This window comes from Suricata suricatta, chromosome 10 (assembly GCF_006229205.1).
Source record: "Suricata suricatta isolate VVHF042 chromosome 10, meerkat_22Aug2017_6uvM2_HiC, whole genome shotgun sequence".
NCBI classification, from domain to species: Eukaryota; Metazoa; Chordata; class Mammalia; order Carnivora; family Herpestidae; genus Suricata; species Suricata suricatta.
Genome location: NC_043709.1, coordinates 23351196 through 23379030, shown reverse-complemented (window position 1 = coordinate 23379030; position 27835 = coordinate 23351196). Strand labels below are relative to the sequence as shown.

At 35.2% G+C, this 27835-nt stretch overlaps 1 protein-coding gene across 2 annotated transcripts in view; it reads left to right on the top strand.

The window, feature by feature from the left end:
• The window catches only part of CFAP54 (cilia and flagella associated protein 54), a 279565-nt gene that overhangs the window by 111747 nt on the left and 139983 nt on the right, over nt 1-27835 (top strand). For both annotated transcript variants that reach the window (XM_029955764.1, XM_029955763.1), the window contains exons 27-36: nt 877-1005; nt 2679-2793; nt 4518-4607; nt 5128-5254; nt 10397-10511; nt 11264-11364; nt 19657-19887; nt 21615-21757; nt 23802-23983; nt 25516-25743. In XM_029955764.1, the coding sequence (XP_029811624.1) occupies nt 877-1005; nt 2679-2793; nt 4518-4607; nt 5128-5254; nt 10397-10511; nt 11264-11364; nt 19657-19887; nt 21615-21757; nt 23802-23983; nt 25516-25743 (1461 nt within the window). The remainder of the gene's footprint in view (nt 1-876; nt 1006-2678; nt 2794-4517; nt 4608-5127; nt 5255-10396; nt 10512-11263; nt 11365-19656; nt 19888-21614; nt 21758-23801; nt 23984-25515; nt 25744-27835) is intronic.

Here is a 27835-nt window from a genome sequence, read left to right as displayed (position 1 = left end):
CCAGCATCTATAGTCTCTTGATTTATTCATTTTAGCCACTCTGACTGGCATGAGGGGGTATCTCAGTGTGGTTTTGATTTGTGTTTCCCTGATGATGAGTGATGTTGAGCATTGTTTCATGTGCCTGTAGGCCATCTGGATGTCCTCTTTGGAGAAGTGTCTGTTCATGTCTTCTGCCCATTTCTTCACTGGGTTATTTGTTTTGTGGTGTGAAGTTTGGTGAGTTCCTTGTATATTTTAGATATTAGGCCTTTATCTGATATGTCATTTGCAACTAGAACAAACTATCCTCAAATTCATATGGAACCACAAAAGACCCCGAATAGCCAAAGTTATATTATATCAAAATGGCTGAAGGACTTGAATGTGAGACAGGAAACCATTAAAACCCTCGAGGAGAAAGTAGGAAAAGACCTCCTAGACCTCCACCGCAGCAATTTCCTACTCGACACATCCTCAAAGGCAAGGGAAATGAAAGCAAAACTGAACTCTTGGGACTTCATCAAGATAAAAAGCTTCTGCACTGCAAAGGAAACAATCAAGAAAACTAATACGCAACTGACAGAATGGGAAATATTTTCTTAATAGTTAACTTCCTATACTGAAACATACATGGCTATATGTCCTAGAAATATGGGGAATTCACTATTGAGGAAATAATCTTGTTATTTGTCCTTTATTTAAAGCAGTGAATCATGCAACTTTAATTGTGGTGAAATAAGATCTGGAGGTAAATTTCCAGTTTCCTGAACAAAATCAGGGGAATTCTTAGACCCAAAAATTAATGGGACTTTGGAGTTTATGAAAGATGGTGGATGACACTTGAAAATAGACAAGTGTTTCCAACAGGGATAATTAATAAATATTTTAAATTAGATTCTGCGTTCATGGAAAGAATATGACCTGGCAGTTATGATGATAAATTATGGAAAAAAGATGTTGGACATCACATCAGGGTGCAAATCTCTATTTGGTGTGATTAACCAAGAAGAAACACAAGAGGAGGTAATTGATTTTTTTCTTCTCATCTTAAAACATACATGTATTTGAGTCTTTTAAGCATTGTGTAGTATTAGCAAATGTGTTAGAAAATTGGTCAGTTTTAAATTTGTCATATTTATATAAAGAAAAAGTGGTATGTGGCCAAGAGCTTCCTTATTTAAAGGAATCCATGCTGGAATACTGAAGAGCCTCTCTCACCAGTACTGACCATCAGGTGTTGATAGAGCTTCCTAAGCCCAGCTGGACATGGAACTAAAAGCTCTCTGAAGTCTCTCCCAGACTGAAGATTTTATGATTCTAGGTGGGTCAGTGAATGTAGTAAATACCTGTCAGAGCTTTTTACTTTGTTCAAAGTAGATTTTTCCTAAACTCATTGTGTCACCTAAATTGTCTTCTTTATGAGACTTCTAATGTCTGAGACTACTTAGTATCTGCCTCCCGTTGCTTTGCCTTTTCTTGAAACCATGTGGTTATGTGTTTTTATAGATCAAATTTTGAAATGTTGCTTAGTTTCTGAGGAGCTCTAGGAATTACTTGAAGCCTAAAAATTCAGTGACTGGGGTGGGGAGAGAGATTGTCATCCTGGACTCTGTTTCAGTTGGCTGGCCCATCTCTATCTCTTTTAATTACATGCTGAATTATATGCCAAAGTAAGTGTTTGCTTGTCACAAAAAGCTTCAAAAATCACCAGTGTTTTACTGGACGAATTGTGTTTAGCTATAATACTTTTTTGGGAGTGGAGGCTTATTTTGTTTATAGAGAGTTTTGATTAAGCTGGATGCAATTTGAAGGTTTTTCATGAACTGCTGTTCACTCTCAGAGTCCATCAGCTGCCGGCCCTTTATGTCACCCAGGCCTTGACTCACAGTCCTATTCCTTCACATCCCTGCAGGGCAGGACTCCACCCATGGTTCCATGGAGCCCCAAGCCCAGGGGAAGGTTGTGATACTCCTTTCTAAGATTGTAGGGACTGAGAAGCTAATACCTAATTTATTAAGAATCAGAAATCATTATATCCCCAAGGACCCTTTAAGCCTATAGGGGCTTAGGAGGGCTTCTCGTTTGTCTGTTTGTTTGTTTGAGAACTGGAGACGTAAAGACATTCAGTTCTCAGGCTCAGACTGTTGAAAATGTGGTGGGGAGCCTGAGCACAGATCCACTAATTCTTAATCCACTAATTGCAGATCTTGTTATGTTTCAATGAAAGGCAAGGCAGCAAAGGCAATTAGCTTGGTTGTAAAGAAGATCCTTTGGGAAAAAAGAAAGGAAAAAATAAAAATGAAAGAGGAGTACATTTTTGAGGTCAGGCTGGGAATTTTCTTTTGAGGATTTTTTAGAGCTGTACTGTCAGCTGCTTTCAGAAAAGTGTGTATAGGTTAAAGGGGGTGGTGGTGCTAGTTGGGGTGGAGGGTATAAGAAGTTAAAGGAAGGGAGGGGGGAAGAGAAGGAATATTTTGGCTAATCCCCATAAAATACTGAGTACTGTGTTTGTCATTTAGTTGGAATAAAATGACTGTTATTATTAATTATTAATTTATATCACTTAGCCATGTATAGGTCATAGTTTTATCCACCAAGCATGAAAGTATGAAATCATAGTTTTAAGATTATTTCTTGAAAGTGACAATTGTTGAAACATGTTGAAGTACGTTCTGACGCTTAACCAATGTTTTTAGGGTTCTTCTAAGAAGCCTTTCAAGTCTATGAAGACACAGCAGACACTATTACCTGAAAAAATAAATGAACAGCTGGCCTTGTTGGAGATCCACCTACTCAAACTGACAAAGCAATGTAGTTATTTTTTCTTTCTGTATACTTTTGCCTGGAATTATGTTTTTTTAAAAATAAGAAAATATTTTGTTAAAAGGATTAAGATGAGATTAGCATTTGGTAAATCCTTTAAGGTGCTTTTACATTATGTCATTAATCCTAAAAATACTCTGTTAATAACGGATTGCTAACTGCTTTTTTTCCAATGTGGTTCATAAAGATTAAGTGATTTATTTAGGATTACATAACTGGCTTGTTTTGAGCCTAAATCTTTTATTCTAAAGCAGGGTTTCTCAGCCTTGGCGATTTGGGTCAGCTAATTCTTTGCCATGGGGTACCCTAGGATGATGATCAGTATCCCTGATCTCTCTACCTATAGATGCTTGGCACAATGCCTTCCCAGCTGTGACAATCAGCCGGGAGGCAAATGTTGCCAAGTGTGTTGGGGAGGGGAGCACAAAATTGAGAATCACTACTCTTTCAAAGACAAAAATGTAACAGATGAAAGGGTAGCATGAGGGGTGTTAACGTGTGAGTGATTTGAACCACAGTCTACTCAAGTGAAACTTCTAGTTCATTGTGCCAAACAGTAATTTCATAATGGACCAATGTGCACACAATGATTAGAATTTTGGACTTTGCAGTTTGGAAATCTCCTTAAGAAATTGATTTAGTTTCTGATGATGAAAAATATTATCCCCTATTTTTAGCCAGTACTTCAAACCTTCTGGAAGATCAAGGGAGTACCTTTTCTCTCCACATTTTTCTCAAGTAGGCGGTTCCACTTTTGGCCCCTTGACCCTTCTGGAACTGACTCTGCTTGCAGAATCCTGTGTCCCCGTCTCACCTTTCTTCGTGTGCCGCACTTCCATCTGGGTTCAGAATTCCCTGGCCTGGGTCGATCTCTCTCTTTCTCTCTCTCTCTCTCCAGAGTATGTTTTGAATCAAATTTATGAATTGAACCCAATGCTCTATTATTCACATAACCAGTAAACGTAGCTTTGGGAAAGCTGGAATTGTCTTGTTATAAAAATATCATTCTTTAAAATATAAAGTGTTTTAGAAATGTGAATTATTTTCATTTTATCAGTAAAAATATTTTACTAAGAAGCACAATATGTTACTAGCTAAACAACAGATTTAATAACAAAACAATCATAAAAATAATAGTTTTGTACAGTGTTTTCTGTGTGCCAGGAAGCATTTTAAGTGTTTTATACAGATTGAAACTCATATGGCCCTTATATAAAAACCATATCAGGGAGATACTCTGATGCTCATTATAAAGATAATGAACTCAAGGCACAGAGAAGTTGAGTAATTTCCCAAGGTCTCATAAAAAGTGTCAGTGTTAGAATTTGAACCCAGGCGGCCTTGCTCAGTGCTGTGCTGTTCATTATTCCATATTTTACGGTCTTTTAAAAGTAATTTTGTAAAGATGAAGTTAACATAATTGGTATGTTTCTGAGTTTGGGGTTTGCTGATAATATGACAACTGTTGAATATGAAAGACTCAAGCCTTGGAAACTCTTCACCTCTTTGGTGGTGATCTCCTTGGCTTTTAGGGGGAAAAATGAAAATAATTGAGATCACTGGGTTTTTTAATCCCCCAAATATAATGATATAGTTGATATTTTGAAGGCACATAATTTAGAATGAATGCTTGAACATTCTTCCAAAGAATTTTCATTTTTGGTTATTCATGTTAAATAGAACCTACAACTTACTAATTTTTTAAACCTTAGATGTTACGACTGAACTCTCAGGAACAGAGGACCCTATATATCTTTACCCTGTTGTGTTAAACTGGCCAGTCAAAAGTGCTGTGAAAGAAGGTAGGTGACCTAAATGTATATGCTCGATTTTCTTGAAGATCATTTATTGTGTGGATTCTCTTGTTGTCTGAAAGATCTCACCTTTCTAGGCAGAAGGTTCTGAGTTCTTACCTGTTTAGAATAACACAATAAATATTGACGGTCAAGTAATATGAGTTAAAATCTAGAAAGACATAACTTTGATGGTGACTTATTTTGGTAGTGAATGCTTTTATGAAGCTTATGAATATTAGGGAATTGAAAAATGCGAGTGATTGTTAAGACCAGCTATGAGGAAATAGCAACATTATTTCTTAGCTCAGAGTGAGAGAGAATAAAAATGAAGATAACTAGTAATTTTGATAATTAGCAGTCCCCCACCCCCCAGTTTGTCTGACATTAGAGGCAACTTTTATGAACTAGTTATCAACACTGAGATATTTGGAAAACAAATGAAACATAGACCATAAAGGATTATTTAATCTTGGAAAGACAGGAGTTCTTGACACATTTACTGCTATATACTTCTTTGTTTTCACAGTTATGAAGTTTAAACAGAGACCTAGATTTCTAGAATTCTTTACACAAGTTATGCTAAAATGTATGAACGATGAGAAATTTCATCTTATGGTGGAGATAACAAATCCGATTTATGACTTCTTAAAAAGGTATTTGTAATATATATTTTATTAATATTTAAAACTTAAAAGATAGGTTACATTGTCCTTTTGAGATATATAAGTATATATAAGTTGAATGAAAAAGATGGTGGAGTGTGCAGGTAGGGGGGTGTAAACAGCCCCTTAGGTGACAGTAAGGATTTATGTCTGTGTGTGTAAATAAGTAAATAAGTAAACATTTTCTTCCAACAACTGGGCTTTTCTTTCACCATTGTGAATATATCTATCTCTCATCAATAACATGAGGTCTATTTAAAGAATGTCAGCAAAAGGGAAACATTCTCATAAAAACATATAGGAAAAACATTCTTCCTAAAACAGGCACTTCATTTATTAGAACACAAGCTTGGAATTTATATGCTTCATATTTTCGAATGATAAAGGAGGAAATTGCTTTCATTAAATTTAAAGGTTATGGTATTTACAGAATTAGTCAGAACGTTCTATTAAATTTTAGAAAATCATATCTGAAATTAAAAGTTTGGAAGCTACAAATAACATTCTTACTATGAAAGAGAATCAGAAGACACTTTTGGTGTGCACTGAAATTTGGAGGGCTGATTGTGGAAGTCGTCTTAGAATAGTGGATATTCTGTAAGTGTCTCAGAAACATTGACCAGTGGTAGTAACAAAAGACTCCAGGTTGGGGATTGAGCAGTGTGACTAAGTTCATAATGATTTCAATTTTCAAGGCTGAGCAGATGTTTTAGGATGCTCTTCTCCAAGTCAGGGAATATAGAGGATGAACAGATGCAACACTTTGATTTCTACCTTGATAGTAATACCTATTTTCTTTTTATGTTCATATGCTTAACATAGTTTTGCACAACGGAGATTTTCTGCAACAGACAAATGTGCAGATGTGTTTTCTTCCAATTTTATGGTTTCTTGATTTATATTTAATCTTTCAATCCATATGGAAATGATTTTGGTGTGGGGATTTAGATTAAACCTTAGGTTCTCCACCTCCCCATCCCCAGTTTATTAATTGTCCCAGTAACATTTTAGAGAATAATTCAGGGCACCAGTGTGGCTCAGTCAGTTGAACATCTGACCCTTGATTTCAGCTCAGGTCATGGCCCCAGGATCGTGGGATTGAGTCCCGTGTTGGGCAATTTGCTGAGTGTGGAGCCTGCTTAAGATTCTTTCTCTATCTCTCTCCCTTTCCCTGACTTATGCGTGCTCTCTCTCTCTCTAAAAAATAAAACAAGAAGAAAGGCAACTCTTTTAAAAAGAAAAAGCATAATCTCTTTGTTATTTATTTTTAATTCTACCTTTTCACATTCAAAGTGGGTGATTCTACCAATCATTCTTTACATCACTATGAAAGGTATTTCATAAATGTATGTTCTTGTTTTAAATGCTCTTGATTTATTTTGAGAGAGAGAGAGAGAGCGCATGCTCATGCACAAGTAGGGAAGGGGCAGAGACAGAGGGCGAGGGAGGGTCCCAAGTAGGCTCTAAGTGGTCAGCACAGAGCGCAAGGTTGGCAGATCCCACAACCGTGAGATCAAGTCATAACCTGAGCCAAAGTCAAGAGTCCAAAGCCTAACGGACTGAGCCATTCAGGGCCCCCATGAATTTTCATGTTCCATGTAACAAAAAAATCAGTGTTTATGGAAGTAATTGCTGAAACAATAAAGCTGACTTGACAGAAATGCAATAATATTGAGAGAGTATAACATGCTACTTTAAAAAGAAATAAAAAAGACACAGAACATGTATATAATTAGTAAGATTAATTGAATATATAGCCAATTGAGACTATACATCCTTTAAAGCACTCATTAAGTTTTAAAAAAAGTAATATTTAAGTTGCAAAATAGAGTCCAGTAGATAACCCAGACTAAAATTTGTAAAGACCACATAGTCTGATAGTATAATAAACTAAAGAATTTTTAAATGTTTGTTTTTAAGAAAGAGAGAGACAAAGAGAGAGAGAGAGAGCGTGTGCCTGCAAGTGGTGGAGGGGCAGAGAGAGAGAGAGAGAGGGAGAGAGGGAGACACAGAATCCAAAGCAGGCTCCAGGCTCTGACCTGGAAGCACAGAGCCCAGTGTGGGGATAGAACTCAGAGCTGTGAGATCCTGACCTAGCCCAAGTCAGACGCTTAACCGACTGAGCCACCCAGGCACTGCTAAAACTGAAATTTCATAATAAAATACATTGCTGGCATATATAATTAATGGATCAAAAAAGAAATCTAACTAAAAGCATACTTTTGAAAGTAATGATAATGAGAAATCCTAACATCAAATGTACTCAAAATAGCAGTTAGAGAGAAATTGTTAGCTTTAGAAGCTTCTATTGCTAAAAATGAAAAATAAAATAAAATTAACTTTTATTGAACTCAAGCAATTAGAAAAATGAAGTAAATCTAAGAAAAAAGAAAATAAGTTGAAATTAAATAATTAATAGCGTTAAAATTATTTAATTGGTAACTACTAGAGCTATTTTTTTGAAGATCTGAATAAATTAAGTGACTTTCCAGCCACCATAATAAGAAAAAGTGAAATACAAGTAATCGAAAGAGGTCATAATCATACATTTGGAAGCAGTTATACAAACAGTGGATAACAGCATATGGATTTAATATGAATAAATTTAAATTTCTAATTGAAAATGATAATCTGGAAAAGTTTAAATAATAAGAATTGATTGAAATAGTAAAAAAAAAGTTGAATAGTTCAGTTTTTTAGGCTACTTCTTTCATATTTTAAAGGAACAAATAATTTTTATTTTACATAAAGCTATTTCAGCACAAGGGTTTAAAATTTCCTACTAAATTTATTGCAGCAGTCTCTGATAGCAGCTTTATAAAAAGAATTTAAAAAATAGTAATTTATAAATCAGTTTTACTTAGTAGTATATAGAAACAAAAATCCATAAAGTACTAGCTTATAAATTCAACATTGAAAATGTAGATCTTATTGTCAATATAAATATAGTAGAAAATCTGCAAATGTAATTACAGGTAGTCAAAGGAGCCTTTAGCAGATGCTAAAAAGTCATGTGAAATTCAACAACCATTCCTGGCAAATTAGGTGTAGAAGAGTATTTTCTGTTCAAATTAGCTTTTTAGCAAGGAAACGTATTCCTTCTATCATTTAACATTGTTCTGAAAGCTTCTGCCAGAGCATTAAATAAGAAATAGAATTTAGGATTAGAATTCATGTAATTATCACATAATAGGGTCTCCAAGATGTTTGTCAAATGAATTCTTCAGTGAAGTACTCTAGAAAGGAGATAAAATGATTGCTATTTGCCAATAATTAATTTTTAAAAACTTAATCTAATTAACCAATAACTATCAGAACTAATTATAAAATTCCATAGGATAGCTAGATGCAAAGTCTTTCCTATGTGGACTAGACAGAATTATAATGGAAAAGTGATCCCATTTCTATGAAACATGGGATTAAATTTATCAGGATTTGTGAGGAGACTTAGGCTAATAAAAGAAGATCAAACCTTTTTAATGAGATATTTAAAAAAATGACTTGAATAAATGGAAAGACATAGTACATTACTTGATGGGCAGACGGACTACTGTAATTTCTGTTATCTTCAAATTAATTTATTGGTTTAACGTAATTCTAATCAGATTAGTTTTATGGAATGACCTAAAATAATGAAATATACTTGAAAAATAAAAAAGAGGAGAAGAGAGATTTGTACTATCTGATAAAGTATAACAGATTTCTGTTTTTGAAATAACAGGCAAACAAGTATTGGGATTCAATGTTTTTAGTCAGAAACAGGTACTGATATAAGGAATTAAAATAATGAATAAGCCATGAAATCAAAGATCGGTATCACTGACTACTTAAAAATTTTAAAGTACCGTTTTTCATAACATACCATAAAGAAAATAAAAAGCTAGGAGGAAGCATTCTATGAGGAGGTTGAGAAGTGGGAGGAGTTTGTTTAATTGACTCAGTGGGTGAGAATTCTGCAAAGCATGGAGGCGAATGTGGAGAAATTCAGAATATGGCAAGTGTGTATCCAGTACCTCCTCTTCTTCCTGTATCTTTCTTCAGTAACAGAAACTAGGTCAAGCATTCTGGAGGGTGGGAGAAGCAGGAAGTAGAGAAGAAGCGACTAACCTGCTTGGAAAATAGCAGTCTCAAGATGCCAGTTGCAGAGGGTAGTTCCCAAGTCCCCAGTGGTCCCTAGTCCAAGCTTCCTAGTTCATGGAGACAAAACATTTAACAAAATGAATGCCAACTAATTGGGGGACTCTTGGAACTGCTGCAGCTGGCCTGGAGTCCCAACCAACTGCAGGATCCAGGATCATCTTCATTAAAATTTAAACAAGGCCAACCACCATTAGGACCAAGATGAATTTGGAACCCCAACCCTTACAACTAGCTATGCAGACTCACCCAGTCATTTCATTAGCCTTTCACTGATATGACCCTACATTTTATTCAATTTAAGTTTTTGGATCTCATTTATCATGTGATAGCAGGGTTTTACTGAAATTAGTAAGTACCTACCCAAAGAAGTAGAAATTTTAGGAAATATATAAATTTTAGGGACAGTAGATGATAAGTAAGTATCAATAGAAGGAGGAATTATGAGACTTCACAGTATTTGAAGGGTTTGGATTACCATAGGGGCCCATGGCAGATTGAAAAAATGAGGTTAAGAACTTCTACAAGTGATTGTGGGAGAGGAAAAGTTTTCATAGTCATATAAAATGCTTAGCGCCTGTTGGTATTCAGAACATGATAGTAGCTAGGAGCCTGCACATGATGGAACCAAAGAGACTGAAATCTGTTGGTAGCAAGAGCGCTTGTCCAGGGAAATTCTTATGTAGTTACTGTTTCAGTTTTAAAGGGACGTGTTCATGTTGCTTTATTTTCAGTTCAGTTCTGTTCTGTTTCCCCTAAGTCATACATCAGCTCTCATCACATTTTATGGTATGATTTACATTTTGCTCTCATGAGAGACCAGCTATTTCTTGATGATCAGGAATATCACAGTCTTATTTATGTATGAGACACAAACAGTTTTGCATATTCTTCTAGTATGATTTTAGTGACAACGTTCATTAAAGATTTATTGCTTTGGGATAATTCTGCAAATTCTTACAGATCCTTTTAACTGACTTTATCTTTCTGTATTAGGAGGAACGAGTCCCTACTTGGAACAAAAAAAACAAAATATAAAGACAATATTTTGTATAAAAAAACGGGCAAACCTTCGGCGAAGTTCAAAGCTGTAGTAATGGAGATTGGAAGAGTAAGTTTCATATGAGTTTTGAATTTGAAGTTAATGAAGTAAGAGGTTCATATATCTAGAAATGATTGGCTGCATTATGTTTATTATGATATGAAACAGGAGCACGTGAGTAGCTCAGTCGGTTAAGCGTCCGACTCTTATTTTGGCTTAGATTGTGATCTCATGATCATGAGATCAATCCCTGCATTAGGCTCCATCCTGGGTATGGAACCTGCTTAAGATTCTCTCTCTCCCTCTTCCTCTGTCCCTCCCCTGCTCCCTCTCTTTCAAGAAAAAAAAAAAAGAAACAGAAGGAAATACCAATAAACAATATTACTATTATACATTATAATTCTTAAGTTACCACGTGGATATTTAAGAAAATTTTTTTAACATTTATTTATTTTTGAGAGAGAGAGAGACAGAGTGTGAGCAGGGAGGGGCAGAGAGAGAGGGAGACACAGAATCTGAAGCAGGCTTGAGGCTCTGAGCAGTGAGCACAGAGCTTGACACGGGACTTGAACTCACAAGCCATGAGATCATGACCTGAGCTGAAGTCGGACACTTAACCAACTGAGCCACGTGGCTCCACTCCACGTGGATTTTTTATAGTCATATGCTGTTTTGTTTCTTTTTATAGTAATTTTAATTGAAGGTTATAAACAAATCACTGTATTTTCATGTCAAGAGATAAACATTAGAGTATGAATAAATTATACTGTGTTCATAGTTTAGATTTAATTTGTAACATTTTTGTTATTTCCTTTATTAAGACTGTAGAAATGATGCCAAGAAAAAGAAGTAAAAGAAAGGAAAATCTCAGAGAATTTTTTGCTAAAAATCCATTTATTGCTGAAATGATGGAACATGAAAGGTAGTAACTGATTAAATAATTCCATAAATGTTTACTATGTGGTTGGCATTATTTTAGTCATTGGGGATACTCTGGTAGACTAGACAGATAAGTTCACTGCCCTTGGGAAACTTACATATTAATGATAGGAACACAGTAAATGAGGGAACACACAAATAAACAATAGGGTGGCAGCAGTAGTTTAGATAGGGTGGTCAAGAGCCCAGTAGGTAAATTATTTTTAATTATTAGTGGACCTGATGTCTTGTTCATAAAATTTTATGAAATCATAAACTTATCATGGTAAAATGTTTAGCTTCTACTTTTATGAGTATGCACTTATGATTCTTATATATTCTTTATATATTGTACCTTCATTTTATATATAAAATGTCCTTTTTTATATAGTAATTTGGATCTTAAGAGAAACATATGCATAATAGAACCACTCTCATTTTGTTCTTGTTTGTATTTGCCTACTATCTGTTTGATTCTTTATTTTCTTTATTTGAATTATGACATTTCTAATGCTATAAGTGCTTATATTAAGAAAAAAAGTTCAAGTAAACAACTTAACCTTATACCATAAGGAACTAAAAAAGCTGAAATTTAGCAGAGGAAAGTAGTAACAAAGAAAAATCAGAAATAAATAAAATAGAGACCAGAATAAGCAGTAACATAACATTGAAAGTAATGACCAGTTTTTCCAAACAATAAACAAAAGTGGCAATTTTGTTTATTGTTTTTAACTACATTAACTAAGGAAAAAAAAGACTCAAAAACCAAAATGAAAAATGGAAGAGAAAACAGTAGAACAGATAACTACAAAGATGCATAGTGTGATAACAGATTACTATAAGCAATTGCAGACTAACAAATCAGATAACCTAGAAAAAATCCCAGATAATTCCTAAAAACAAGCAAATTACCAAAACACTGAATCAATCATGAATCTTGACTCTAAGAAGTAGGAAATCTTCTTAGCCCAACAACAAGAATGAAAATTGAAGTAAAAATAAGAAATCTCCCAGCACAGAAAAGCCCAGTACTACTTGCTTTCATTGGTAAATTCTACCAAACATTAAAAAAAAAAGTAATGATAATCTTTATCAAAATCTCACAAATAATGGAATAAAAGGAACACATTCAGAATCATTCCGTGAGGCCAGTACTACCCTAATACCAAAGCAGGGTAAAATCAAAAATAGAACAAAAAAGTCTAGTTTGTCTGATATAAGTATTGCTACCTTGACTTTCTTTTGACATCTGTTTTCATGATAAACGTTTCTCCATCCCTTCACTTTCAATCTGCAAGTGTCTTTAGGTCTAAAGTGAGTCTCTTGTAGGCAGCCTATGGGTGGGTCTTATTTAGTCCATTTACAATCCAAGTAATTATTGATGGGTATGCATTTAGTGCCATTTTATTACTTACTTGTTTTGTTATTGTCTCTGGAGATTTTCTCTGTTCCTTTTTAGTCTTTGTCACTTTTTGTCTTTCTTTCCCTCTCAAAGTGTCCCCTTTAATATTTCTTGCAAGGCTGGTTTATTGGTCATGAACTTCTTTAGTTTTTGTTTGTCTGGGAAACTCTTTTTTTCTCCTTCTATTCTGAATGATAGCCTTGCTGGATAGAGTATTCTTGACTGCAGATATATTTCCCACATGACTATATCATGCCACTCCCTCTGACTTGCCAACTTTCTGTTGAGAAATCTCCAGCTAGCCTTATGGGTTTTCCCTTATGAGTTAAGGACTTCTTTTGTCCTGCTGCTTTTAAGATTTTTTCTTTATCACTATAGTTTTTGCCAATGTAATTATAATATGTCTTGGTGCTGGCCTGCTTTTGTTGATTTTGATGGGAGTTGTCTGAGCCTCCTGGGTCTGGATGTCTCTTTCCTTCTTCAGATTAAGGAAGTTTTCTGCTATTTCTTAGAATAAATTTTCTGCCTGCCTTTCTCTTTCTCCTTCTTCTGAGACTCCTATAATATGAATGTTATTACATTTGATGGAGTCACTGAGTTCCCTAAATCTATTATTATATTGCACAGCTCTTTCTCTCTTTGTTCAACTTCATTATTTTCCATTATTTTATATTGTAGGTCACTAATTCATTCCTCTGCTTTTCCAGCTTGCTGTTCATTGTATCAAACTTGTTTCCAGTCTTGTTTATTATATTCTTCATCTCTCATTGATTCTGTTTTAACTCTTTTATCTATGTTAAGGGTATCACTGATGTCTTCTATTCTCAAACCCAGTGAGTATCCTTAATGATTGTTGCTTGAAATTCTCCATCAGGCAGTGGTAATATCGTAGCCAATGATGTTTAGCTAAGATCCAATTATTGCTAATTGAAAACTCTCCCTATACCCCACTAATATGACTTGAAATGTGACATATTTTAGATGGGTATAGAAAATAATATAAAAAAATGTACCCACTATACAGTTTAAAATATAAAACATTTCAAACACAGTTGAAATTCCCATGCATCCTTTTTGGAATGCATTTTTGTCCCTTGCATACACCAGATGTAATACTATTCAAAATTGGCATTTATCATGCTTATCACAAGTGACTTTATACTTCAATTAAATAAATATATACTCCTAAATAATATATAGTATTTTTTTTTTTTACAATTTGCTTTGTCATTTTGCTCCTTTTCCTCAATGTTACATTTCTGAGATTTTTTTTCATGTTGAGATTGTATATGTCTAGTTATTCATTTACTGCTATAGAGTATTCCATTGCATGAATAAATAAAACTTTACTTCAAAGGTCGTTCTTGTACAAAGCTCTTGTATGCAAATGTGAGAATCTCTGGGGATAAATACACAGGAGTATAGTTCCCAAGATACGAATATCTTTCACGTTACTAGATTTTGCTAAGTTACTCTTAAATTTTCATTGGTGGTGTGATGTTTCCCTTATTCAACGTTTTTACCAACACTTGGTATTATTATCAAATTTTCAAATTTTTGTGGACTGTTCAGTTGTGAACATTGATCTTATTGTTATTTTCGTATTTATTTCTTTGATTACTAATGAGATTATGCATCTTTTCATGTTTTAATTAGACCCTAGAACTTTTCTGTTCTCAGGACTACTTGTTTAGTTCCTTTGCACATTTAAAAATTTTGTTGTTTCCTCATTTATTTTTAGAAGTTTGGATACCAATGCTTTTCCCAGGTTTTAGCTCATCCATCTATTTACATTTTAAGAGTTTTCTTTTTTCTTTTTTAAATGTTTATTTATTTATTGGGACAGAGAGAGAGAGACAGACAGAGAGAATGAGTGGGAGCTGGGGAGGGGCAGAGAAAGAGGGTAAGAGAGAACTGCAGGCAACGTGCTGTCAGTGCAGAGCTTGATGTGGGACTTGCTCTCGCAAACTGTGAGATCATGACCTGAGCTGAAACCAAGAGTTGGATGCTTAACAGACTGATCCACCCAGGCACCCCAAAAGTTTTCTTTTTTAAATCAAAAGTTATAATTGTTAATGGAGTCAAATGTATCAACATTTCTCTTTATTGTTTTTGAACAAGGTAGTAAAAGTATTTTCTTTGTGAATTTGAATTTTAGATTTTCACATTTAGAAGTTTCATCTAACTGTAATTTATTTTTGTGAATTGTGAGAGGAAGAATATCCTTCCCCATCTTTGTAGTTTGGGTATAGATACCTAGCAGATACCTAACTGTCTAGTCTCCTTCATTGAGTAGTCATTGTTAGCCATTTATTGAATATTCTGCCATCGCTGTCACTTTTGTCATTTAGCAAGTTTTCATGTATGCGGTTTTGAGCTCTCTTTTCTATCCTGTTGGTCTATTTATCTATTCATAGGCCAATATCATACCATCTTACTTACTCTGCATTAAATTGATTCTTGTCTAATAGAATAAGTCTCTCGAGCATGTTCATGCAAGTTTTGAACATTCTTCCATGGAGGAGTTTGGAATAGCTTGTCAAGTAATACTAAAAACTCATGATATTGATAGAGATAGAATTAAATATATAGACTGATTTAGGAAAATTTTCCCCCAATATTGATTTTTTTCCTACTGGTACACAGACCATTTACCGAGGTCTTATTTACTGTCTTTCAATAAATTTTTATGATATTTTCCATAAAGATATTAAACATCTTTCATTAGCTATGTCAAATAAATGCTTTTAGGTATTAGTATAAACAGTTTTTTAAAATTACATTTCTGAATGCTTTTATTCTTTTGTATAGGAATATAATTTGATTTGAAACAACTGTCTTCAGTACTACTTGATAATTTATTCATAGATATGGGCTTTCTGTGTGGACAGTCATATTGTGAACAAGTAAGGAAAGTTTTGCTTATATACAGATGACAAATAAACACATGAAAAGATGTTCAATATCATTAGCCATTAGACAAAAACAAACCCACAGATATCACTAAAACCTATTTTAATTGCTAAAATAAAAAATTGTGGTAACACTAAATTCTGGCAATCATGAGGAAAACCTAGGTCATTAATACACTACTGGTGGGAATGTAAAAAGATTCAGCCTCTCTGGAAAAGACTATGGGATTTCTTATAAAATTAAGCATATATTTACTATACAACCTCAGGCCTCATCAAAATTTAAAACTTTTGCTTATTGACTCTATGAAAAGGATGAAAACACAGGCTATATACTTGGAGTGAAGTATTCGCAAACCTCATATCCAAGAAAGACCTTATATCTGGAATATATAAAGACCTCTCAAAATACAAAAGAATAATAAAAATAGACATTCCAATTAGAAAATATTAAAAGACACTTAAAATCTTAAAAAAAATGAACAAAACACATGAACCAACATTTCACTAAGAGTATATACAGATGTAGGATGCTTACCTCATTTAATTTTGATATTATTTTGGTAGAAATTGACAGCTTCATTCCAAATTTAGGAGAAAAAGAGTCATGAATAGCCAACAATGGGAAAATGCTTATTTTTAGAGGATTTTTTAAAAAAGCATTTATTTTTTAAAGCACATATAGAACATTTATAGTATTGGCTATAAGTCAAGTCTCAAGAAATTTACTATAATCACTTACAGTAGAGACTGATTTTTGAAAAGAGAATAAAAATGATCCTATGTATTTAAAAATCTTAAATAGACATTTAGAAGTAATTCCTAGGGAAAAATGGAAATTACATTGTTAATTAAAAATACAAAAAAGGGTCACCTGAGTGGCTCAGTCAGTTAAGCATCCAGCTTCCAGCTTCGGCTTAGGTCATGATCTCACAGTTGGTTCTTGGGTTCGAGCCCCGCATCAGACTCTGTGCTGACAGCTAGCTCAGAGCCTGGAGCCTGCTTCAGATTCTGTGTCTCCCTCTTTCTCTGACCCTCCCCTGCTCATGCTGTCTCTCTCTGTCTCTCAAAAATAAATTTAAAAAACCCCATAAAAATACAAAAAAATGTGTTGGAAATTTGGTTGGGGATTTCTTTGAATCAGAAAACACAATTATTGAAGACTAACACATTTTCTTCTAATCACCATTTTAGCTGTATCTTATAATTTTTAGTATATGGTAGTGTTTATTCTCATTTAGTTCTATATAGTTTAAAATTGTCCTTATAATTTCTATTTGCTGTGAAAATAGAAAGTGTCTTGCACATCTTTGCTTTGGTTCATTCCTTGGCATTTTTTTAAGTTACTAGAAATATCATTTTAGAATTTCATTTTTAATTATTTGTTTATTGCTGGTATGTAGAAATATTGACTTTGTCTTCCGTGAGCTTAATACATTCACTGATTAATTGTAATACTTTATCTGTAGTTTATTTTGGGTTTTAAAAATATATAATCATATTGTCTATGATTGACAACTGTTTTACTTTTTTATTTTCAATCTTTATACTCTCCCTGCCTCCACTGCCTTTATCTTGCTTATTCTCACTAAGCCTGCTATTTCAATGCTGAAATAAATGATATTAGTGGGTATTTTTGTCGGATACCTGTTTCAGAGGAAAAGCTTTCAAGTTTTCAACATTTTATTAAAGAATGATGGGGCGCCTGGGTGGCTCAGTCAGTTAAGCGTCCGGCGTCGGCTCAGGTCATGATCTCACGGTTCATGGGTTCGAGCCCTGCCTCAGGCTCTGTGCTGACAGCTCGCTCAGAGCCTGGAGCCTGCTTCAGATTCTGTGTCTCCCTCTCTCTCTGACCCTCCCTTGCTCTCACTGTCTCTCTCTGTCTCTCAAAAATAAAAACATAAAAATAATTTTTAATAAAAAAAGAATGATATTTGTGGTAGGTTTGTTTTGGGGGATATTCTTTATCAAATTAACATTATTCTTTATTTTGAGTCTTAAATTGTTCCAAATTTGGCCATCAGGAGCCCTTTCAGCCTGACTCCTAGTCTTTTTGATGTGTCCCATCATTTTTTTGAGCTTCACTGACTTACCACAAGATGTTCAACTTGTACTTTCCCTGCCCCAGCCATGGAACCAGTTGATTCCTTTTAGTGGCTACTGATGCATCTTTGCCTCTATGCGCTTTCAGCAGACGGAACTAGGAAATATATATGTCCACCTAAATAGATCTATGTATCTGTCTAAAACTGTAAGTTCATACTTATATGTCCACTTTCAATTCCATGCTATAGAATATTTTCCAGTGTTTTCTCTCTTCGTAATTGTAACTCTTTTTTATGATGGTATGAATCTTGAATTCTATTTCCATGAATGTCAATGTATTAACTTATTTGCTCAAGCTAGAATACACAGCTGATAGTGTCTGGATTCCCTAATGTTTTCTATTTTGGGCTTTCATCTCCTTCCTCTTATGGTTCCATATCACTGAGAATTTATTAATGCTGACTTATTAATCCTTCCAGAGCATCCTCGCTGACTGCTGGGTGCACTCACATCTGTGGCTCATGGAGACACAGAGCTGGTTGGGGAGGACCCTGCGCGTTAGAAACAGCTCAGGTGGTAAAAGAAGAAGCCTTCTCTCTCCTCTGGGCTGGTTCTCGCTCCCTTCGAAGTCCGCTTGTATGTGTTCTTACCTTGACAAGATACATAGAGGAAGGTTCCCGTCTCTCTTCTCTTGTTGGATTCTCTCACCCTTAGTTCAGGGAAGATGCATCTCGTCCTGTCAAACTCTCCTGCACATTTTGAGGAGACTTAATTTCTCACACAGGAAAAAGATTGATCTTTATTTTGGAAATTAGATTTTTATTTTCAAGGTAGAGTTATTTAAAACATTCCCATTTGTTTGGAAATCAAATAACATCACTAAGACATGCAAACAATACAAGAAGCTAAAAAAAGAAAACCCTTTAGATTAAAAGGAAATCATTAGCAAAATACAAAATCTTTAGCACTGAATGATAATGTAAATACTATCTGTTAAACAATTGTTTCCTTCCTTCCGTCCTTCTTTCCTTTCTCCTTGAAAATATCGATGCCTCTGGTGTACCAATGTGTCTACCTACCTTCCATCTAGCTGCCTTTTTTTCGTGTGTATATGTGTGCATGTGTGTGTGTGTTGTGTCAGATTCAGTCACAACATCTATTAAACTGAACAAGACACTTTCACTTACCAACTGAGAGTTTTTTTCCCCTTCCTCCAGCATAAATCAGGTAGAATGGCACTGATCAATCGGGCAGCAATATTGTCAACATTAAAGAAAGAAAAAGAAGTACTTTGAAAACATGAAGTCAGACCATATAAACAATTATGCAACTATAAAAATAGTTGGGACTACTTTGAGATTTTTATAGGAATAATTTAAAAAAATTAAATATATGTTATGCTTAAGATATGAACTGTTAACTACATTTTGAAATATTAGCTTTTTCCAGAGCATATTGAATATGGATTTATGAAGTTATTTTGTTTATAGTTGATTGATGTTTTATTTCTTCTATAGTCTTGTTGTGGAAAAAATTTTTCTCCATTGTTTTTTTTTTCTTAAAGAACAATACAGAGATTTTCGTGTTTGATATTGAAGTTAGGGATGAATGCAAACATTGTGTTATGATTTAGTTGTCCAATCTCAGTAGCCTTTTGGTTATGGAAAAGGAAAGATGCTCGGTTTGAGCTTAGGACATAGGCATCAGAGAGACGGAAGGCAATACATAGTGTCTTCACCTTTTGTGTTTATCTTTGTGCCTTTTCTACTGCCCTATTTCACATTGTTAGCTCTAAGGAAATGATGGATAAGCCAGAAACTCTTGCATAAGGGCAGTCAAATGACTTCTTGATGTATTTTATACAAATTGGAATCATTCTTCATTATTACATATCTGGAAGTTTGTATAATTTCAAAATGTGTATCTCCCTTGGCAGAAATAAGAGAACTGATGTTAGAAAACTTGCCTATCGATCCCTGGTGGAGAACTTGAATCCTTTAATATTAAATTTTGTGAAAAGGAAGAGGTTACATCAGATATTTCTTGAGGAGATGCCCTGGAGAGCTCAGATGAACCTGTATCTGGCAAATGCACACTTCTCTCTGCTTTTAACGAAGCTAGGGGAGCGAATGAGGATGAAATCTGGCACGTTCCATGCGGTGGTCAGGTATCGAATAATATCAGTGAATGAAACTCTTTTCGTCTTATGAAAATGGGTTTTATTTGTATGTTCAGGGCTCCAATGTTGATAATACCTCACAGAGATTGACAGAGTGCTTCTCTCTTTACTGATCACTGGTATATTACTTAATTTCTTGTCTCAGAATCTTTCCTAAATAGGTCCTGGTTATAAGCACTTGTGAAGTACTAATCTGCATGTAAGCTTGTATATGATTGCCATTATAGCTTTCAGTAAAGGAGAAAGTGTAATTTCAAGAGAAATTTAATACCAAGTGTATAACTGTAGATGTTAGTTAAGTATTAGGCAAATCTCTATTTCATTTTGAGGTATATTTTAAGCCTCTATAAACACAGGTCATATTTTTTCATATGATATAAACTTCCTGTTATTCAAAGACACTTGAGCTCTTGAGTGCCTTTGGTGAAAGTGCTAATAGAGTTAAAAAATAGAAGATAGATACATGATATGAAATATTATGCAATAATTAAAAAGGTGAGTGGAGTCCATCATTCAAAAAATACTACTGAGCACTTGTTAGATACAGGGTACTGAGGTGGATGCAGGGGGCATGCAAAGACGAGTAGGACACACAAGCTAGAGTCTAGTAGGGCGGATCTCAAGTGTTAGCAAGTAATGATAAGAAATGGTATAAGGTGAAGTGTGCACAAAGTCTTCTTTGTTCCTGGGAAAGAGGCTTTCCTCTGACTTGAAACTAGCAAGAAAGGTTTCATGGGGCAGGGCCTGTTGGCCTGGTTCTTGATGGGTAAGGCAAGGCAGGCAGCGAAAGAGGTACTCCTGGTTTTTGGAAGAATGTGAGTCAGAGCCCAGGTAGGAAACACAAGATGAGAACTCCGAATGGTCTGACCAGAATCTAGGGCAAATTAAATGGAGTGGTGTGAAATAATTAAAAAAAAAAATAGGTCAATATTAGATCATAGAGGGTTGTAACTGTCTATTAATTTGGAACTTCAATTTATATACAGTGGGAGATTATTAAGGAATTTTGCACAGTTCTGTAGTAAAAAATTTCTCTGGCATCAACATACCAAATAGATTGGAGGAAGGAATGACTGTGGCAGACTGTAAAAGGATATTTCTTTTAAGTTTATTTATTTATTTTGAGATAGAGAGAGGGAAAGAGAGAGCGAGCAAGAGGAGAGCACCAGTGGGGGAAGGGCAGAGAGAAAGAGGATATGAGTACTTCCCTGCACAGCAATTAGACCATGAACAAATTTTTATTAGGGTAACTTAGTGCTAAGTTCAATTTTACTAACACCATGAAAACATATTTATGTATGTAAGGTGGAGGATTATTTACTATGTAGACCTTATTTTAAAAAAAGAAATAGTATTGATCATGGACACATTGCTTTACATAGTAGGCATCTTTATTGAGTTGTGGTTAAATCAGGTTAATTTGACATAACTTATTATTTCAGAGCCCTTAGAGTGAGTATAGATCATCATTCCCATTTTCAAGGCCCCTTTTAGGGAAATGGATATTGACATTAGGATTCCTAAGAGCAAAGTTATATTGTATAATTTTAAAATTTAATGGGAAATTTTATGGCTTTGGTTAAGTGCCAGAATATGTTATGATCCAAAATTTGGGAGCATTAACTCACACATATTTTAAAAATTAAAGTAGATTGTATTTGACAGATTCAATTATATATATATATATTTTTTTTAATGATATTTTCCTCCTGCAGTTTCCGATCATGTGATCCTAATATGTTCTCACTGTATAATTCTGGAACAGTATTACCAACAGCGAAATTGACTCTAGAAAACTATAAAGCAATACTTGATTTCCTTCATACAGCTAAAAAAAGAAAGGCCAATTTACCATCAGGTAAAATAAATAAATCTGTTATATACTATCAAATTGCCTCTAGGTTTTCATTCAGTGGTGCAACACATTCATGCACAAATACACACACATGCACACACACACACGCACACACACACACACACACACCCCACAGACACAGAAGGACACACATGATTTTCCAATGACCTGGGATTTTAATTGAGTTGTGATATTTTGTAGGAGATTTTTATTTGCTCAGTTTTATTGTTTTCTGTGTTTTTATGGTATCATCATATGTATTTGGAAATATATGTTATGTTCTGACCTAAACTAATTTGGCTGTCCATTGAATAGAATGCTCTTTTTAAATAAATATTGGTAGCCTCCTATTGTCAAGATCAGCAAGGTCTTGCTATCAAGTGTTATATTTTAGTGGAAGTAAATTTCAGGACAAATTCCACCAAACATACTGATGGAAGCAGGCATGAAACACTCACATATCTGTTTTATAGTATGGATTTTGTACACAGGGCATTCCACTCTTGCCTTAGGATCTCTGACTCACACCTCTCATGACCACTTACTCCAAGATGAACGCCATATTATTTGTTTGAATGACAGGCTCAACCAGTACTGTCATCTGCCCAGATGACAGGAGACTCACTTCACTGCGAGAGGTGGAAAAATGCAGATGGACAGGGATCTCCATCTGGGTGCTGCAAAATGATGACACTATTCCTAAACAATCACCTAGCCTGAATACCACTCATTTCATAAATAAAGATTTATTTCTGGCATCTTCATGCTAACACAAACCCTCTTGTGTAGATTATTACTAACAGTATTTTAAGTATTATGTAACTTACTGCTGATCAAGGTACTTCATAGATGGGTAGCTGCCCTAGGAGTGTTGATTTATATTTGAGGTACTTGATATCCTTTCTGATTTCTTCTAGGGTATAGATGAGATTTAACTGGTACCTTCATGTTATACTATGAATATTGATATATTTGAAAGTAAATTCCCTTGACATGGAGTCTGAGTTTTATATGTAGATTATAATACACAGCTTCTTGAGGTTTTTTTTTAAACTGGTTGCCTAAGACCTCACATGGGATCAACAATAAAATATTCTGCTATTGAGACTCCTTTTTTTAAAAGTTTATTTATTTTGAGAGAGAGAGAGAGAGTATACGTGAGCAGGGGAGGGGCAGAGAGAGAATCCCAAGCAGGCTCTATGCTGTCATCATAGAGCCTGAAGCGGAGCTTGATCTCACAAAATGTGAGATCATGGCTGGAGCCCCAAATCAAGAGTTGGATGCTAAACCAGGGCGTCTGGGTGGCTCAGTCAGTTAAGCTTTTGACTTTAGCTCAGGTCATGATCTCTCAGTTTGTGAGTTCGAACCCTGCATCAGGCTCTGTGCTGACAGCTAGGAGCCTAGAGCCTGTTTCTGATTCTGTGTCTCTGTCTCTCTCTGTCCCCTCCCTGCTCACACTCTGTCTCTTTCTCTGTCTCTCTCTCTCTCTCTCTCAAAAATAAACATTAAAAAAAAGAGTTGGATGCTTAACTGACTGAGCCGCCCAGGTGCCTCGAGATTTATTCTTTAATGCAGAGTTGTAAGAGAAGGTTTGTGGTAGGAGAAGTTTGTGTCTTTATACCACACCCACAAGATAAGGAATGGATGTGGTTGCTGCACTGCCCAACTCCAAGGGATCCTACTTACCCTCTAATGTATGTGTCCTGGGAAAGGACTGTAGAGGGGAAAATTAAGGAACAGTGGGATCTTGTCATTGGTCCCTGAGAAAACATGACACTCCCGCCTCTGCATTGTTCCTTTGGCCATCACCCTTGCCCAAAATGTTCTTCCCTATAGTCTTTGTGCATAGCTAAAACATGTCTACACTTTAAGATCTAATCTAAGTGCCTCCTTCTCTAGAAACTTTTCTTGGTTCACTGTGTCTATGTTACTCCTGTACTTCCTCCAAATTTATATAGCAATTCTTACCTTGATTACCGTAATTATCACCTATGTCTTCTGGAACTTTCTGTTTTCAATAATGTTATACTTTATTTTTGTACTGTAGATGCTGAAGAATTTTCCACATTTATTAATTCCAGAATGAGTGATGAAAATGTGTCAAAGACACCAACAGTTTATGACTCAGACTCTCAGTCGGGTCTTAGTACTAAAGAAAAGGATCGAGCAGCAAATTTGGGTCTGTTGGATCATTTTACAAAAGTTTTTTTATATTACAGGAGAGCAATGGTAAGGTGGTCCTTCTAATTTGCTAATGTAATAGACATAAATCTCAGGGCATTAGTTTGGGCATATAAGATATATTGTATTAATTTACTTACTGTCCATAATTTTAGTTTCAACTTTGAGACTAAATTTGCTGAGTTTCATGTCAGTCATGTTTGAGGATTGCCTGCCTTATCGCTGAGGATTTACACATTGTCAAGTTGTCAGCAACAGGGTGAGCTGCTTTAGTCATCAGTCTTCCATTGGTGCAGAGCTGAGGTAGCCTTTGTCCTTGTCTACATAATCTCTGTGAATATTCAGATACCCTGTGCCACTCTCTTGCCACATTTGATACAGGCCTTCTCTGGTGACTCCAGTGGCTTCTCTCTGGAGTCTTGCTCCCACCTAGGGCACCATAGATGCCTTTATTCCCTTTAGCACAGGGAATACTCTTTCTAGGCCTCAGGAAAACCCTACTCTTGGCCCTGATGCCCCATTTCTACAGGCCAGTTGTGTCTTCTCTCAAATGCTTTTCTCTTTTTTTCTTAAATATTATATGATACATTATTAAACTCAGAATTGGAATCATTAGCTATAAAGAAGTTAGTTTTCTTTTTCTCATAGCAGGAATGGCATATACTTCAAACCTCTCAAGAATTGAGAGGAAATTTATCTTTTCTAGAATACTTGAGTTCCCATTTTCTCTGTGGAGAGGATGATTTCTTAAAAAATGTGAAGTAAGCCCACATCAACCCCCTTGACCACAAGCATTGCATTCAATCCTTTCCACCAGCTTCGAGGCCCTGGAAGTTCTGGGTCCTGCTCACATCTTGGAACTCAGTTCATCTTGTTCCTGTTCAGTCCAGTCTGCTGTTTGTGATCTTGACAGCATGGAGCTTGCTTGTCCCTTCCTCATCCCTCAGGTTATTCCTCCATCCTTGGCAGTTGCTGCTCTCTTGGTTTCAAATGCTTTCCTCCTCTTAACACCCCTACTCTCACCTTCACATGATTTGTTCAACTCAACCTTCAAGTCTCTGCTCATGTCACCTCCTCAGAGAAGACTTTTTTCCTGGCCACTCTATTTAAAAGGACATATCCTCCCATGTTTGTCAGATTCTGATGCATTTCTGCTTTATTTTGTTTTTTATAATACTTATTATTCCCTGAAATTACATTTTTGTCTACTTATCTAGGATCAGTCTCCCCTAAGAAACTGAAGCAGCACAAGGGCAGACCCAGTTACCCTTGCTCACTGCCACCTTCCCAGAGCCTAGAACAATGGGAATGCTGGTGTGCAAATCCTAGTTGACCACTTAGCAGATCATGACCTTGGGCAAGTTCGCTTCATGCCTCTGTTTCCTTATCTCTGATTAAGTAGAATACTAGGGCATACTTACTTCATAGGAGCTATTGGTAGAATTAACTGGGATAATGATATAAATGACACATAATGGTGTTATTTTTTATTTGACATTATTTTTGCAGAAAGATGAAATTGTTCAGAGATCACTGTCTTTTGAAACTTTGGGATCTTTTGAATGTTGTGTTTGTCTTAGGTTCTTGCTCATCGTGGAGGCTATTGGACTCTGCTTCAGAATTGCTGTCGGGCCTTTTGGAACTTTACTCAGGAGCTACAGATACTTCTTAAACAAGCCGTGGATCTGCATAAAACATTTCCTATTAGCCAGGATGCTTTCCTGTGTACCTGTGTTTTGCCATTCTATTTGGGAGCAGAATTACTTATTGACATGTTAATAGAACTACAAAATACCAATTCTATTAAGGTAAGGGCATTTAGGTAATTATTTTTATTGTATTCAATTAACAAATAATTTTTTACCATGCAGCTTGGAATAAATGGAAATTAATATTTTCCTTGAGTTCTTATTTGGCTTGTCTAGAATTCATTTGCTTCTCATTATTATTTGGTTCACAATGCACAGCATACATTGATGTTAATTACAACTATCTGAGCCTGAAAATTCCATTTTTAAAGGGAACAGAAAGTAAGATTTACTGAGCTTCAACTTCTGCATAAACTGTAATGCATTTAATCCTCATAGCAATTTTTTTTTGTCATGGAAAAAGCCCCTAAGGGAGATCAAATAGCTTGTCAGTTGCTCTTTACTTCACTGCTTTCTCTTTCCTTGTTCTATTATTCCAGATCTCAGAATTTGCAGCAACTTAAAATCTACATGCTGTGGTTTAAAGCAGGAAAATGAAGCAGAAAAACTGCAAACATAATATAACCTAAACATGTTGAAAATTAATAAACACATATGCATATTGAGTCATGGGGTTTATAACATTTTCAGGTGTAAAATATATGAAAACAATAGCACAAGAGACAGAGTAAATAAAGTTAAACTGTCATTTTTTTTACATTTGATATAAACATAAAGTACAATAGTAACTAAGTAGAATGTGATAAGGATGCATTTAATAATCCTTAGAGTAACTACCAAAAAAGAGAGACAGCTAAAAATTAATTGCAGTGAAATGGAAGACTTAATAGTGGTCAATTAAATAAAGAAGTCAGGAAAAAAGAGACAGGAACAAAAATATATGGACCAAACAGAAAGCAAGTAGAAAATAATAAATCTAACTCAATTATATCAATAATTATATTAAAGGTAAGTGGTTTATACACCCTAGTCAGAAGGCAGAGATTGTTGGATAAAAAGAAAGACATGTATAGTTGACCACAGCAGAAGTACTCTGAATGTAAAGAAGTTGATGGAAAATAATTCAGTGGAAAGAGATATTACCATGAATGCAGTAAGCTTAAAAACCTGGTGAGACTTTATTAATACTAGTTAAAATAACCTGTAGATCAAGGAGTATTTTGACAGATAGAGAGAGACATTTCAGAATGGGAAGAGGCTCAATTAATCAGGAAGACCTACTAATCATAAATGTGTATGCTCCTAATAACAGAGATTCAAAGTATACTTGAAGAGCTGCCAGGTTGGTGAAAGCATTGATGTATTAGGCAGTTGTAGTCTGACTCTGTGGGGAGAAGGCATGGAAGCTCCTTATCTGGGACCCTGCCAGACTGGGTACCTCTTTTATTTGGCTGTTTCTGAGTTGTATCTTTTATAATAAAGCTATAATACCAAGTACAGTATTTTAGGTGAGTGATAGCCAATTATTAAACCTAAGGGAGTTGTGGAAACCCCTAAATTTATAATTGGCTAGTCAGAAGTGCAGGCAGTCTGGGACTTGTGGCTGACATCTGAAGTAAGGGGAGTTTTGTGGACAACTGAATCTTTAAATATAGAGAGTCTGACCATAGTTCTGAATAGGTAGCTAGTATCAGAATTGAAGAGCGGTACATGTAGGTGGGTTGGAAACAGAGCACAAGTGCACGTGGGGTGCTTACCAAGTCAGATCATCTGCAGAGTAAAAGAGTAAGTCATAATAAAATGGGGAAAAACTGAGAGCTTTCCCCCTGAGATCAGGAACATGACAGAGGGGTCCACTCTCACCACTGCTGTTTAACATAGTGCTGGAAGTCCTAGCATCAGCAATCAGACAACAAAAGGAAATAAAAGGCATCAGAATCAGCAAAGAAGAAGTCAAACTTTCACTTTTTGCAGATGACGTGATACTCTACATGGAAAACCCAATCGACTCCACCAGAAGCCTTCTAGAACTGATCAATGAATTCAGTAAAGTTGCAGGGTACAAAATCAATGTACAGAAATCTATTGCATTCCTATACACCAATAATGAAGCAGAGGAAAGAGAAATCAAGAAACTGATCCTGTTCACAATTGCACGAAAAACCATAAAATACCTAGGAATAAACCTAACCAAGGATGTAAAAGACCTATATGATGAAAACTATAGAAAACTTACGAAAGAGATTGCAGA